Here is a 15,529-nt window from a genome sequence, read left to right as displayed (position 1 = left end):
GTGTTTGTTTTGTAGCAAGAGTTCAACTGGCACTCCGATCTTACGGAAACAGTCCGTAAGAAATTCAACGAAAAGGCCATGGACTCTTACACAAAGCAGATAAACGCGTGGAAGACAGTTTGGCAGAAGAACAAGAAGCCACGGTTCATCAACGGGGGGGTGTGGGAGCAGTTGATAGCTCATTGGGAGAGGGAAGACACTGCAGAGACGTCTTCTAGGAACTCCAGGAACCGGAAGAGCGATCGTGGCGGGAAAGGTATGTATGTGCACAACCTCGGCGCTTGCTCCATGTCTACTAAGGAGGATGAACTTGTAAGTTTTTTATTATTATTTATCTTTATATTTTTTAAATAAATATTTTATATATTTTTTGGCTAATAATGGCGGTTTTTTTAGATCGAAGCAAATGACGGTAATCCCGTTGATCGTCTCCAACTCATTAAGGTGGCTCACACTAACAAGACGACGGGTCAAATTCAGGACCCCGTGATCAGAGGTGTAGTTGATTTGGTGGAAGCTGAGATAGTTTCTCAATCTCAGCCTCTCTCTGATGACGGCGACTCCACGGGAGCTTCAACCAACCTGTCTCTATTGCAAATAAATGAGATGGTTGAAAAGGTAATTTTTTTTATTAATATATTTTTTTATAATGTCGATTATTTACTTGTCCATATTTACTTACTTTAAATATTTTTGTAGGCGGTTCCTAAAAGGAAAGGAGGCCGTTTAGTTGGGTTGGCCCGTCGTGCTTCTTCGTATCCGGCATCTTCTTCGCAAGCTCCGTATGCCGATCCCATGATTCTCGAGGAGCTACATGACAAAGATGAACGGATTGGGGCATTGGAGGAGCAGAACACCACTATCCTTTCGGAGAATGCCACTATCCGTTCGGAGAATGCCACTATCCTTGCTGAGTTGGCATCCCAGAAGAAGTTCAACACCGAGATTATGCAGAAGCTAGATCGTTTGATGTCTTCGAGTTCTTCTTAGTTTATTTCGGCTTTATAAAACTTTCGGAATGTTTTTTTTTTCTATTTCGGTTTGTATGAATGTTTTTTTCCTATTTCGGTTTTTATGAATTTAAATTTTATAATATTATTAGTTTTAAATTTCCAATTTTTAAAATTTATTAATATCAAAAAATATATAAAAATGCAAAATTAATTTGTAAAAAAAAAAGGGTATATACCGACGGACAACGGTCGTCGGAATATACCGACGGACATATATCCGTCGGAATTTACCGACAAACTCATTTCCGTCGGAATATACCGTCGACCGTTGTCCGTCGGTATATTCCGACGACCTATGTCCGTCGGTAAATTCCGACGGATACAGTTCGTCGGAATAAACCGAGGAACCACGTTCGTCGGAATTGTAGTTTTCCGATGAACTCTGGTCTCGTGTAGCCGCATCGTAATATCGTCGGAAGTTCGTCAGAATGACGTTTCTTGGTATTCGTCAGAAAGTCGTCGGAATTTCTGACGAAATTCCGACGAATTTTTTTTTTCCGACGAAACGATACCGACGGACGGATTCGTCGGAAATTCGTCGGAATAGACCGATTCCGACGAATTACCGACGATTTCGGCCATCAGAATCCCCCTGTTTTCTTGTAGTGGCAAGTGTCCCCCACAAGATAAAGGAGGTAAACAACTTTCAACTGAAGCTAAGATCAAAGTAATAGCAAAATGTGAACCACCAAATCCTTCTTGTAAACCAATTTCAATAGCGAGAGCTGTAACTGTAGATGAATGAGAAGAAGGCATTCCTCCAGGCCCAAGAAGCTGTTTGAGATCCCATCTCCTTTCCCTATACCTACAAAACCAATGATAACATGATAAAAAGATCTCTATACTTTCTCCAATCTCCACTAAAGCGGGTCTCAGACACGAGAGTCTCGTCAACGGTTCCTAGAGAATGTATACAGATGGGGGAGAGAGAACATACCAGGAGGTGAAGAGAGTTTGATGAATTGAGTGAGAGTGAAATCTGTAACGGCTGAGAAGAGAGGGTTTATTCGTGAAAATGGAGAAATAATGAGTCGTCGAAGTTGTCGTAGCTGTAGGTTCCTCCATGGAGCCGATGATGGGTCTTGTCAGGCTTCAATGGCGCGATAGCTTCAGCTAGAAGAAGAAGAAGAAGAAGAAGAAGAAGAAGAAGAAGAAGTTTACAAAAAAAAAAGAAGAAGAAGAAGAAGAGTTATAATGATCCCTAAGGCGAAGACCAATTCGCTTTATGTATCTATTCAAACTCTATCCAATGGCGTTTAGAACGTTCCATCTTCTTAGTCTTCGTTTTGTTTTGTTTTTTTTTTTTTTATTTGACCAACATTTTTTCAAATAGAACACTGGTCTGGTCCACAAGAAAGAAAAAAAAACTTTATATAGTAGTGTATAAGAAAGTTTAGTTAAAAACCTCTTTGACACAAACTTCGATGCATAGTGCCTGGCGTGTCCCCGGCCTTGTTTCCGGCGGGAATCTTCCGTCTGTAGCTGCTGGTGAACCCCCTGACCCCCCGCTTATCCCCCCTGACCCCCATAACCCGTCCTCTCCACTATCTCCAAACCATTTCCCAACCTTATCTGAAGCCAAAACTGTTCCTAGATCTGCAAAAACCTCTTACAGATCTGTTACTCCTGCTTCTACAACTTGTAAAGGTCCAAACCCATCTACTGCTAGTGGCTGTAAAGCTACAGCTGATACTGAGACTACTGAAGCTGCCACTCTGGTAACTGAAGTAGTTTTTCCTCTCTCAACTGGTCTTGTTCATGGATCTGGAAAAAAATACTGCTCTTGGAGCTGGAAAATAATTCAACCTAAGCCTCAACCAAAACTTGCAAACTCTCCCACCAAGAACCTCCTCCCCTCTTCTCACCAATACTGCCTCCTCACCCAATAACCCTAATACTGGCCTCAATCAAAACCCCATTCAAGCTCACTCAACTGAAACCCTCAACCCCACCACCGAGCCATCAGTTGCCCTCAAATCCATGACTGCCCCACCCTCTCTAGTTGAAAGAATACGTCGGTTTGAGGACAAGACTTTGAGAAGGCTTGCTCCACTTTCTATCGGTGCCACTGGCCGACCGCGTGTTCTAATTCCTGACTATGTTTTTCAAAAGAAAGCAGAGTTACACAAAATTTCATAATATGCTACTTCAATGGCAAAGCACCACTTTTCAATCAGATCCAAAGCGTGTTCAATCACATGTGGGGGAAAGGAAAGCGCTTAAAAATTCATAATAACCCTCTGAACCACTCCGCAATTGTAAGGATCCAAAGTGAGTACCTTAGACAGAAGATTCTTGACAAGAACATTTGGTATGTGGGCGATTCAATGTTCCATACAGCTCAGTGGTCGTCAGCTCATTCCAAAGCTACTCCACCGCTAAAGGCCATCAAAATTTGTGCTCATCTCACAGGTGTTCCCCTAGACCTGCGACATGATGAAGGATTGAGCTTTGTTGCTGGATTGGTGGGTGAACCAAAACAGACAGATGAGTTTACCAAAAATCTTGTAAGCTTAACTCTCTCCCATGTTAAGGTGGAGGTGGACCTTACAAAACCGCTTCCTGATGTTGTTGAGTTCGAGAGGGAAGATGGTGAAGTAGTGGAGGTCTCTGTACACTACCCTTGGGTACCTCCAAAATGTAGCTGCTGGTGAACCCCCTGACCCCCTGCTTGTCCCCCCTGACCCCCATAACCCGTCCTCTCCACTATCTCCAAACCATTTCCCTACCTTATCTGAAGCCAAAATTGTTCCTAGATCTGCAAAAACCTCTTACAGATCTGTTACTCCTGCCTCTACAACTTGTAAAGGTCCAAACCCATCTACTGCTAGTGACTGTAAAGCTACAGCTGATACTGAGACTACTGAAGCTGCCTCTCCGGTAACTGAAGTAGTTTTTCCTCCCTCAACTGATCCTGTTCATGGATCTGGAAAAAAATACTGCTCTTGGAGCTGGAAAATAATTCAACCTAAGCCTCAACCAAAACTTGCAAACTCTCCCACCAAGAACCTCCTCCCCTCTTCTCACCAATACTGCCTCCTCACCCAATAACCCTAATACTGGCCTCAATCAAAACCCCATTCAAGCTCACTCAACTGAAACCCTCAACCCCACCACCGAGCCATCAGTTGCCCTCAAATCCATGACTGCCCCACCCTCTCTAGTTGAAAGAATACGTCGGTTTGAGGACAAGACTTTGAGAAGGCTTGCTCCACTTTCTATCGGTGCCACTGGCCGACCGCGTGTTCTAATTCCTGACTATGTTTTTCAAAAGAAAGCAGAGTTACACAAAATTTCATAATATGCTACTTCAATGGCAAAGCACCACTTTTCAATCAGATCCAAAGCGTGTTCAATCACATGTGGGGGAAAGGAAAGCGCTTAAAAATTCATAATAACCCTCTGAACCACTCCGCAATTGTAAGGATCCAAAGTGAGTACCTTAGACAGAAGATTCTTGACAAGAACATTTGGTATGTGGGCGATTCAATGTTCCATACAGCTCAGTGGTCGTCAGCTCATTCCAAAGCTACTCCACCGCTAAAGGCCATCAAAATTTGTGCTCATCTCACAGGTGTTCCCCTAGACCTGCGACATGATGAAGGATTGAGCTTTGTTGCTGGATTGGTGGGTGAACCAAAACAGACAGATGAGTTTACCAAAAATCTTGTAAGCTTAACTCTCTCCCATGTTAAGGTGGAGGTGGACCTTACAAAACCGCTTCCTGATGTTGTTGAGTTCGAGAGGGAAGATGGTGAAGTAGTGGAGGTCTCTGTACACTACCCTTGGGTACCTCCAAAATGTAGCTGCTGGTGAACCCCCTGACCCCCTGCTTGTCCCCCCTGACCCCCATAACCCGTCCTCTCCACTATCTCCAAACCATTTCCCTACCTTATCTGAAGCCAAAATTGTTCCTAGATCTGCAAAAACCTCTTACAGATCTGTTACTCCTGCCTCTACAACTTGTAAAGGTCCAAACCCATCTACTGCTAGTGACTGTAAAGCTACAGCTGATACTGAGACTACTGAAGCTGCCTCTCCGGTAACTGAAGTAGTTTTTCCTCCCTCAACTGATCCTGTTCATGGATCTGGAAAAAAATACTGTTCTTGGAGCTGGGAAAGAATTCAACCTAAGCCTCAACCAAAACTTGCAAACTCTCCCACCAAGAACCTCCTCCCCTCTTCTCACCAATACTGCCTCCTCACCCAATAAACCTAACACTGGCCTCAATCAAAGCCCCATTCAAGCTCACTCAACTGAAACCCTCAACCCCACTTTGCGTGAACAAACTGCTCCCACTACCGAGCCATCAGTTGCCCCCAAATCCATGACTGCCCCACCCTCTCTAGTTGAAAGAATACGTCGGTCTGAGGACAAGACTTTGAGAAGGCTTGCTCCACTTTCTATCGGTGCCACTGGCCGACCGCGTGTTCTAATTCCTGACTCTGTTTTCCAAAAGAGAGCAGAGTTACACAAAGATTTCATAATATGCTACTTCAATGGCAAAGCACCACCTTTCAACCAGATCCAAAGCGTGTTCAATCACATGTGGGGGAAAGGAAAGCGCTTAGAAATTCATAATAACCCTCTAAACCACTCCGCAATTGTAAGGATCCAAAGTGAGTACCTTAGACAGAAGATTTTTGACAAGAGCATTTGGTATGTGGGCGATTCAATGTTCCATATAGCTCAGTGGTCGTCAGCTCATTCCAAAGCTACTCCACTGCTAAAGGCCATCAAAATTTGGGCTCATCTCACAGGTGTTCCCCTAGACCTGCGACATAATGAAGGATTGAGCTTTGTTTCTGGATTGGTGGGTAAACCAAAAGAGACAGATGAGTTTACAAAAAATCTTGTAAGCTTAACTCTCTCCCATGTTAAGGTGGAGGTGGACGTTACAAAACCGCTTTTGATGTTGTTGACTTCGAAAGGGAAGATGGTGAGGTAGTGGAGGTCTCTGTACACTACCCTCGGGTACCTCCAAAATGTACCCACTGTCAAGAGCTCAGTCACATTACTCGAAACTGCCTCTCCTACACGCCACCTCCAAACGAACCTGAAGGTGCAAAGAAAAAGGCACATGTCAATAAAACGGCTCCTGCTCAAAACAAAAAATATCGCCCAGTGACTCAAGGCACTAAGGTGAATCACTCAAAATCAGCACCAACTAATGCTGTGATCTCTGACCCCGCTCCTTCTACCAGAATCGCAGCTCCACACCCCTCCCCTACCTTACCCTCTCCCACCCCTATCAAGCATACTTCTCACCTTACCAAACTAGCCTCAAAGCCATCCTCCTCTAACCTTTTCCAAACTACTTCACCCATTCCTAGACCTTCCCTAAAAAGATCTCGTTATTCTCCAACACTGTCTCACCCTCTAACATCAAACCAAAACCAAAACCAACACCAAAACCCTTTCTCAAATTCAAACTCTCTTTCAGACCCCTCTCTTTTTCAGCCTCCTAACCACTCTCTTTTGAAACTCTCCCTAAACCCTTTTTCACCTCTTTTACTCAACTTTTATGTTCCTAATTCTGATGATTCCTCCGCACATCTGGAGGATCCTCAATCTCAAGCCTAATGACCGTAAAGCTTTTTTTTTGGAATATTCGAGGTCTAAATGATCCGAGCAAGCATATACCCTTTATTTATTGGCTTAGTTCTAACAAGCTTCTTTTTGGTGTTATATTAGAATCACATATCAAACAACCTTCTCTTACCCCTATTCTTTCAAACCTCTGCCCGAATTGGCGTTTCACTTCAAACCACTTATCTGATCCTGATGGCAGAATCATTCTTATTTGGAGAGATTCCCTAAAGGTCCAAGTTCTCTCACAGAGCAGACAATGCATTACTTGCATACTGTCCTTTCCCAACAACCATCCAGTCTACTACTCAGCTATCTATGCGTCTAACTTAAGCTCAGAAAGGGTTGACCTATGGGCGGAACTCATTCAGCTTCAATCAACCTACAATCTATATAGCAGCTGCTGGATACTAGGAAGAGACTTAAACCAAATTATTCATCCTACAGAGCATCCAGACCCAAACGTCAACGTACCTGGTTTTCTCATGTATCAGTTACGGGATTGTTTGACTCAGTTGGGACTCTTTGACCTTCGCTATGTGGGCGCTGCTCATACTTGGACCAACTCGCAGCCTTCTGGCCCTTACTCCAAGAAAATGGACATGCTCATGGTGAATAGTAGCTTTGTCTCAACGTTCCCTCATGCCCTCCCCACTTTCTTACCCCCGGTCTTTTCTGATCATGCCCCTTGTGTCCTCGACCTTCCCTTCAGCCTACCTACAGCAGGTTAAAAACCATTTAAATTCCCAAATTACCTTACCAAACACCCGGGGTTCCCTATGCTACTACATGATGCTTGGATTAAAGCAGGAAACGAGTGTCAACCACTAATGCAGCTGTGCTGGAAGCTAAAACTCATCAAAATAGATTTGAAACTCCTAAACAAAGAAAACTATTCAAATATACAGGAGAGAGTGCGAGAGACTAACAGTTTGTTGCAAATTGAGTAGGTACAAGCCTTACAAGATCCAACTCCAATCACGTTTCAAGTAGAACGTGACTTACACCAGCGGTGGAATTTCCTTCGAGAGATTGAGGAGCTGTACTTCAGACAAAAGTCGCGGATCAACTGGTTAAAAGAAGGGGACTTGAACACCATCTACTTCCACCGTATCTGCCAGACCAGAGCGTGCTACAATGCAATCAAAGCCTTCATGGTCCAAGAAGACATTTGGATTACGAACCCGTAGGAAATGAGTGATCATGCTGTTGGACACTTCAAATCAGTACTAGGGCCGCATAACTATCAACCGCCTGCCATCTACACGGCCCCTACTTGGTTTGTTGATCTCGTTGGATTCTCATTTCCTCCCCATTTGCTCCAGTTGATGTTATCCATCCCCACGACAGAGGAGATCAAAACTATTTTCTTCAAGCTGAACCCTAATAAGGCTCCTGGCCCGGATGGACTAACATCAGCATTCTTTAGAGCAACCTGGGACTTTATCGGCTCTGAAGTAACGACTTCAATCAGGAACTTCTTTGCAACAAACTTCCTTCCTGCAACAGCAAATTCCACTATTTTAACGTTAGTAGTGAAGTTTCTGGGAGCAACAAAGATAAGTGATTTCAGACATATATCTTGTCTTAATACTATCTATAAAGTCATATCTAGGCTCCTGGTGAAGCGTTTGAAGCCAATACTGTCAGATCTAATTCTCCCCTGCCAAACAGCCTTTGTAAAAGGCAGACTACTAGTGGAAAACACTACTCTAGCAGGAGAACTAATTAATGGCTACCACAAGAACAAGGGACCAAAGAGGATTACCATACAGGTGGACATTGCAAAGGCATTTGATACCCTGTCGTGGGAGTTTCTGTTCACTTGCTTGGAAGGTCTTCAATTCCCTGAAAGATTTATGAGACAGTTAATAGCTTGTATATGCACCACAAGCTTCATGGTTGGCTACAACGGTTCAGTGCACAGCTACTTTAAAGGAAATAGATGCTTAAGGCAAGGGGATTCACTATCACCCTATCTATTTGTGATTGCTATGAACTGCTTATCATATATGCTTAACAGAGTGGCATCACTAAATAGATTCTGATACCATACAACTTGTACCTCTACCAAGCTCACCCACCTATCGTTTGCGGATGATCTCCTGATCTTTATCGACAGCTCCATTGACTCCGTCCAGCAAGTGCTACAAGTGCTAAAAGAATTTGAGACAAGATCGGGTCTGGCAGTTAGTATGAGAAAGACCAGTTTCTACGCTTCAGGACTAACTCAAAGTGAAACTGACCTCATTCAAGTCTCAACGAGCATGTCACTAGGCTCTCTTCCCTTCTGGTACCTAGGAGTTCCCGTGAACTCTAGGAAGCCATCACTCGTGAACTGTGAGCCCTTGATCCACCAAATAAAGGCAAAATTCTCATCATGGCCAGTCAAGTCTCTATCATTTTCTGGAAGGCTGCTCCTCATCAAAATCGTGATCGCGGGAATCACTACTTTCTGGTGCTCTACCTTTATACTGCCTAAAGCGTGCATTACGAGAATCAGCTCTCTCCGTAGCCAATTCCTGTGGAAAGGGAGTCTAGAGGGTCATCATACAGCTCGAGTCTCATGGGAAACAGTAGTGTTAACAAAAAGAGAAGGAGGACTAGGGGTAAAGGATCTGCGTACCTGGAATAAAGCTTGCATCTTTTGCCTGCTTTGACTCTTATTTTTTACACCTGACTCTGTCTGGGTCCAATGGTTCAAAGAGGTGATCCTTAAGGGCTCGATGCACAATTACTGGACCACTTCGCCAAGGAAGTCCTACTCCTGGCTAGTCAACAAACTTCTCAAAATGAAGAATGAGGTGTTTCCGCTCATAAAGCTCAGGCTTCAAAACAGTGAAACGGCTCGGTTCTGGTGTGATAACTGGTCTCCTTTTAAAGCCCTTTTCACTCATCTCTCAGGCAGCAACTCAAGATTGGTGATACCTCTTCAAGCTACTGTATCCTCATTGTGTCCTAATGGCTCATGGGTACTTCCACCAGCTCGGAATGAAGCTCAACTTCAGCTCTATGCCTACCTCACAATTGTCCAATTAATTGATAATCAAGACTACTACGAGTGGGAGATAAATGACAAAACATACACTAGTTTCAAAACAGGTATCATTTATGATTACCTTATGGAACAACTCCATGATGTCTCTTGGTATGCTTCTGTCTGGTTCTCAAGGGCAATACCACGGCGTAGCTTCCACATGTGGCTAGTGATACAGAAGAGACTCCCCACTCGTAATAGGCTCATCCATTGGGGACTACAAGTTGATCCTCAATGTCTGCTCTGTAATAGGAGCCCAGAGTCGAGAGATCATCTCTTTTTCTTCTGTCAGTTCAGCTACGATCTGTGGACGCTTGTGGCGCGACGACTTGACCTCACACCTATCAGGGACTGGGCCGGTACACTTCATCAGATGACCTCTCTCTCGATATCTCTACTGCAGAAACTACTTGTCCTTCTTGCTTGGCAAGCGACAGCCTACTGGTTCTGGAATGAGCGAAACACAAGACTCCACACCAATACCTTTCGCTCGACTGATCAGCTCTTCAAGCAGATCGATCGCCAACTTAGGAATAAACTACAGAGCTTCAGGGACTCAAACCCAAATCGATCCTCCTTGATGATGCAGAGTTGGTTTTGTTTTGGATGATCATGATCGTCATAAGCATCGACTTCTCCGCGCTCCTTGATCAGAAAAGACCTTTCCCCTTCACCAGTGGGCTTACTCCTTGGGCTTGTCTCAGTATGGGCTTCAAACTATCTTCAGGTTGACTATGTGATTCTAAATATGGCTTGTTATCAACACTAAAATCTATTGGGCTTTTGTAAACATTTTGGATCTTTTATTTAAATTAAGTAAGAAGTTTTACAAAAAAAACGAGAAAAAAAGTTTAGTTTATTGATGTTAACCAACACGGTAAAGAAACAAATTAAACAATTATCTTATACTTTTTTTGAGAAATCTAGCGTGAATTGATATATTGCGTAATGCATAGTTTCAGCAGAATGAGCACACATTACAACACAAACAACTTCATAACCAACGACTTATAAAACTTTCGTTTATTCATATTTTATGCTCTCATCAAACGAACATGGCTTGTTAACAACGTTTGGGTACATCAGGAGAAAAGTCTAGTAGCCGTGTAAACTTAACGGAAAGAACGTATATTATGCATTCGCTTCTCAATCCCATGGAGCTTATCGTGTGTGAAAGCATCACCGTAGCCTACAAGTTAAGGTTTAAAGGCTTCTACACCCAGGCCTAGGGTTCGAATTCCAGACTATGCAATTTCTTGCAGATTACAAGAAATCCAGGTTTCAAGTCAGATGATGCAGTTAGGCGTAGATCTTCATAAGACATGTAGTATTGTCGGTTGTTGAATCGTGTATGTAATATTTCTTGTAATGTCATAATAAATCAGCGTTATAAAATAGTTTATCGGGAAAACGGATCAAACAAAAAGTTGGTTTGATGCCCTTCCAACTCTCTTGCCAGGCCGTCTAAATTCAACCAGAGCTCCAACTAGTGACTACCAACTAACACTGCACAAGAAAGCGCAACCTCGTCCGTATCGCTTATTCGAATTAAATATATTTTGTTTAGAAAAGAAAGCCAAAAAGATTCAGACTTATTTCCTTCCTTGGCCTCTCTCTCTCTCTCTCCCTCTCCACCCGTCTCCACCTCCTCCTCCGTTCGATGGCAACCACCGTCGCAGCAACAAAGCTCACCTCCTTGAAAGCCGTCAAGAAGCTCGGTTTCCGTGAGATCCGTCAGGTCCGTCAATGGACTCCGCTTCAGTCTTCGATGCCTCATTTCGGATCGCGGCAGTCATTCGCAACCTCCACTGGTATTTCAATTCCATCGCCGTTTCCCTCTAAGATTCGTTTCTCATTAATATGATCGCACGCAGTTGTGAAAGCTCAAGCGACAGCTGTTGAGCAATCGACAGGAGAAGCTGTTCCGAAAGTGGAGTCTCCGGTGGTCGTTGTGACTGGTGCTTCGAGAGGGATTGGTAAAGCTATTGCTCTTTCCTTGGGCAAAGCTGGCTGCAAGGTTTGGACTTTTCACCATCTTTGATTTTCGGGTTTCCTTGCTACAGATTTGGTCTGAAATACATTCACTTTGCACCTTATGAAGAGTTTATAGCTCAGGGTTTGATTGCAGTAGTTGGTACACACACCCATAACTCTTAGTTATCTGTCTAGTTTGGCTTGAGTTTAATAGTGTTTTAGTTCTACAAAGAAAAGAAAAGCAAAAAAAGCTGTTGAGGTTACGGTCTAATGATGAAACATTGTGTTTCTGCTTCCAGGTCTTGGTGAACTATGCTAGGTCAGCAAAGGAGGCTGAGGAAGTTTCTAAACAGGTGACTGTATTTCTTTTTTCTTTTTTCTTTTTTGTATCTCCCAATCATTGCTTTGGTTTCGCAGCTCTTTCCTTGTTTTCTATTTCGGAAAATCACTTTAGACCAATTAATTAATTCTTGAAACAAGTTTTGGTTTCTGGGACGAAAACTGACTCACAACCGCATTTCCTTACCCTGGATTATAATATTTTCTTTCGTGTTTTTGTATGCTTCTCGACTGTGTTTGTGATCCACTCTCAATCAACACTGCTGAATCAAAATAACATATGCAGTCTAATATTTTCTTCTACCCTGTGACCTTATTTGATGTTTTCTCTGACATTTATCCTCTATGGAGCTGTAGATTGAAGCATATGGAGGCCAGGCTATTACTTTTGGGGGTGATGTCTCCAAAGAGGCTGATGTGGAAGCCATGATGAAAACCGTAAGTGTTCAACTTGTACACTATATCATTCTCCTACATTTTATTAATCTTCTTTTGTATTATGTCTCTGCAGGCTATTGATGCATGGGGAACCATTGATGTCGTCGTCAACAATGCAGGTATATGAAAGAAAAACCTTGGTTCCCACTGATTTACTGTCACTGACATGGCTACATAATTTTCAGGAATCACTCGGGATACCTTGTTGATACGAATGAAGAAGTCCCAATGGGATGAAGTGATTGATTTGAATCTCACTGGAGTCTTTCTCTGTACCCAGGTTTGTGTTCCTGTGCATCCTGCTTAAATTTTGATACCCAGAATCTCAGGGACTGAGACTCATATTTACTCTCTGTAGGCAGCAACAAAGATCATGATGAAGAAGAGAAAGGTATTACTTACTTCGCTTCACCTTCTACATTTTCTCGCAATTATCATCTGCATTATCGGTTTTCATTTGAGCTCCTCTATGAGATTATGAAGTGACATAAAGACAAGCATGTGAATGCGTATGATCTTGCAGGGAAGAATCATCAACATTGCGTCAGTTGTTGGTCTCATTGGTAATATTGGCCAAGCAAACTACGCTGCTGCTAAAGCTGGTGTTATTGGGTTCTCCAAGACTGCCGCCAGAGAGGGTGCGAGCAGGAATATAAATGTATGTGAACCTATCTCCCTAAATAATCATACTTCTCTTTTTCCATTCCCTGGACAAGATTTTAAACTTGGTCCATTGAAAATGTGATCTATTACAGGTCAATGTGGTTTGCCCTGGGTTCATTGCATCTGACATGACTGCCAAGCTTGGAGAAGACATGGAAAAGAAAATCTTGGGAACAATCCCATTAGGTAATGGAGAGTTCAAAATTTTACATTTGTTGCTAGCAATTTATGTGGGTTAGTGTGTATGAGACATCAAAATAGTCTGATAACGGGTTTGATTATCAGGACGATATGGACAACCTGAAGATGTGGCTGGCTTGGTAGAATTCTTGGCTCTCAGTCCTGCAGCTAGTTACATCACAGGACAGGTTAACTCAAACTCCTATCAAATGTATATTTGGGTGATGATTGTTTGGATGGTTTTTAGATTTTAGTTTTTGGTTTTTGGCTTTTGGTTTTTAGTTTTTAGATTTTGGTTTTTGATTTTGCAGTAGTTTTTAGATTTTGAAAAAACTCGAATGGCAATTTTGGTGTTTAGCTTTAGATTTTTGATTTTACTGTAATTTTAGTTTTTAGAAAAATACAAATGATATTTTTTCAGGTTTTAATTAATTTTAGTATATTTTAGTTAATTATTTTCTGTTATTTTTTAAAACGTTAACTTATAATTTAATTTATTTTTTAAACAAACTTAAAATTACTCTAAGAATATATCACAATTTTCAATAAAATAACACCAATATATTATTAACAAAACATGCAAACTTTACATAAAAGTAAATTTAAATAATTAAATTAATTTTAGTGACAAATTTAAAAGAATGTTCTTAATATATATTATTTTGTATTATATATGTTAAACAAATTCTTATTACTAAAACTTATTTGCTCATACTTATAGTAGTTAGCATTTTATTTATTTATTTCTATATTAATGCACAAATGTAACAAAACTTTTAAATTAAAAAAAAAAAAAAAACAAGAAAAAGCATCGTGAGATGTAGAGGTTGATTGTTTATAGATTTTGAAGTTATTTTTGGCTTTTGTTTTTGGAAAAACCAATTTTTAGACAATCAAGTTTTTAAGAAAATAGATTTCCTACATTTTAGGGAAACTAGTTTTTCAAATAACTGTCATTTTCTAAAGAAAAACCAAAATCCCAATTTTCTTGGTTTCTACATCTCACGATGCTTTTTCTTGTTTTTCTTTTTTTTTTAATTTAAAAGTTTTGTTACATTTGTGCATTAATATAGGAATAAATAAATAAAATGCTAACTACTATAAGTATGAGCAAATAAGTTTTAGTAATAAGAATTTGTTTAACATATATAATACAAAATAATATATATTAAGAACATTCTTTTAAATTTGCCACTAAAATTAATTTAATTATTTAAATTTACTTTTATGTAAAGTTTGCATGTTTTGTTAATAATCTATTGGTGTTATTTTATTGAAAATTGTGATTATTCTTAGAGTAATTTTAAGTTTGTTTAAAAAATAAATTAAATTATAAGTTAACGTTTTAAAAAATAACAAAAAATAATTAACTAAAATATACTAAAATTAATTAAAACCTGAAAAAATATCACTTGTATTTTTCTAAAAACTAAAATTACAGTAAAATCAAAAATCTAAAGCTAAAAACCAAAATTGCCATTCGAGTTTTTTCAAAATCTAAAAACTACTGCAAAATCAAAAACCAAAAACTAAAAACCAAAATCTAAAAACTAAAATCCAAAAGGCAAAAACCAAAAACTAAAATCTAAAAACCATCCAAACAATCATCACCGTAGAAACCAAGAAAATTGGGATTTTGGTTTTTCTTTAGAAAATGACAGTTATTTGAAAAACTAGTTTCCCTAAAATGTAGGGAATCTATTTTCTTAAAAACTTGATTGTCTAAAAATTGGTTTTTCCAAAAACAAAAGCCAAAAACTACTTCAAAATCTGTAAACAATCAACCTCTTGGTTATTAGGCTCTTTTTTTTATTAAGTCATCGGTCTAACCATGGTTAAAATCATTGGTTTGCAGGCATTCACCATTGATGGAGGTATTGCCATCTAGGCATTTGTTAAGAGTTGCTTTGTGTTTAGGCAAAACCGATTTGGTAAAACAGACAAAGTTGAGTTTATTCCGGCACTTGGTCGGATTTCTGTTCTGTGGATTCTGTTCGGAGAGAAATCTAAAACGCATTGCTTAAACTAAGTTACGTAATATATGAACCAAAGAGCTTTGTGGAAATGATGGAAGCATGTTTTGCACTTGGTCTGCCATTTGGAACTTAGCACCACAAAGACCACACCCATAAGTAACATAAACACCAAGGTTTATAATTTCTTTTTGCCAACCTTTAAAGCGATAAGAAGATCCTTTAAAGCGATAAGAAGATTATATAGCTTCTAGTAACATAACACTTGATTAACATTTTGTAATACCAATCTTTTGTTATAGTAGATAACATAGCCTCTGCA

The 15,529-nt window shown here is 40.5% G+C and overlaps 3 protein-coding genes across 3 annotated transcripts; all 3 read left to right on the top strand.

Annotated features, from left to right (window-relative positions):
* The first annotated feature begins 5,341 nt into the window (after positions 1 to 5,341).
* Positions 5,342 to 7,334, top strand: LOC125587131. Its single transcript, XM_048757288.1, has 3 exons — positions 5,342 to 5,831; positions 5,897 to 6,367; positions 6,709 to 7,334. Exons 1-3 carry the CDS (start codon positions 5,342 to 5,344, stop codon positions 7,332 to 7,334), a joined length of 1,587 nt encoding a protein of 528 aa, XP_048613245.1.
* A 1,995-nt stretch (positions 7,335 to 9,329) lies between these two features.
* On the top strand, positions 9,330 to 10,250 carry LOC125587130. The gene has a single exon (XM_048757287.1). It carries the CDS (start codon positions 9,330 to 9,332, stop codon positions 10,248 to 10,250), a length of 921 nt encoding a protein of 306 aa, XP_048613244.1.
* Positions 10,251 to 11,239: 989 nt separating this feature from the next.
* LOC106401718 (3-oxoacyl-[acyl-carrier-protein] reductase 1, chloroplastic-like) lies at positions 11,240 to 15,272 on the top strand. The gene is given in 11 exon segments (NM_001316127.1): positions 11,240 to 11,451; positions 11,515 to 11,657; positions 11,914 to 11,967; positions 12,311 to 12,391; positions 12,465 to 12,510; positions 12,577 to 12,671; positions 12,750 to 12,782; positions 12,915 to 13,049; positions 13,147 to 13,240; positions 13,340 to 13,422; positions 15,090 to 15,272. Coding segments are annotated over 11 exon segments (948 nt in total). The 5' UTR covers positions 11,240 to 11,300; the 3' UTR covers positions 15,123 to 15,272.
* The last annotated feature ends 257 nt before the right edge of the window (positions 15,273 to 15,529 follow it).

The sequence above is a fragment of the Brassica napus genome, chromosome C5, assembly GCF_020379485.1.
Source record: "Brassica napus cultivar Da-Ae chromosome C5, Da-Ae, whole genome shotgun sequence".
Taxonomy (NCBI): Eukaryota; Viridiplantae; Streptophyta; class Magnoliopsida; order Brassicales; family Brassicaceae; genus Brassica; species Brassica napus.
Note: the sequence above shows the minus strand (reverse complement) of the source record. Positions and strands in the feature narration are given on the sequence as shown.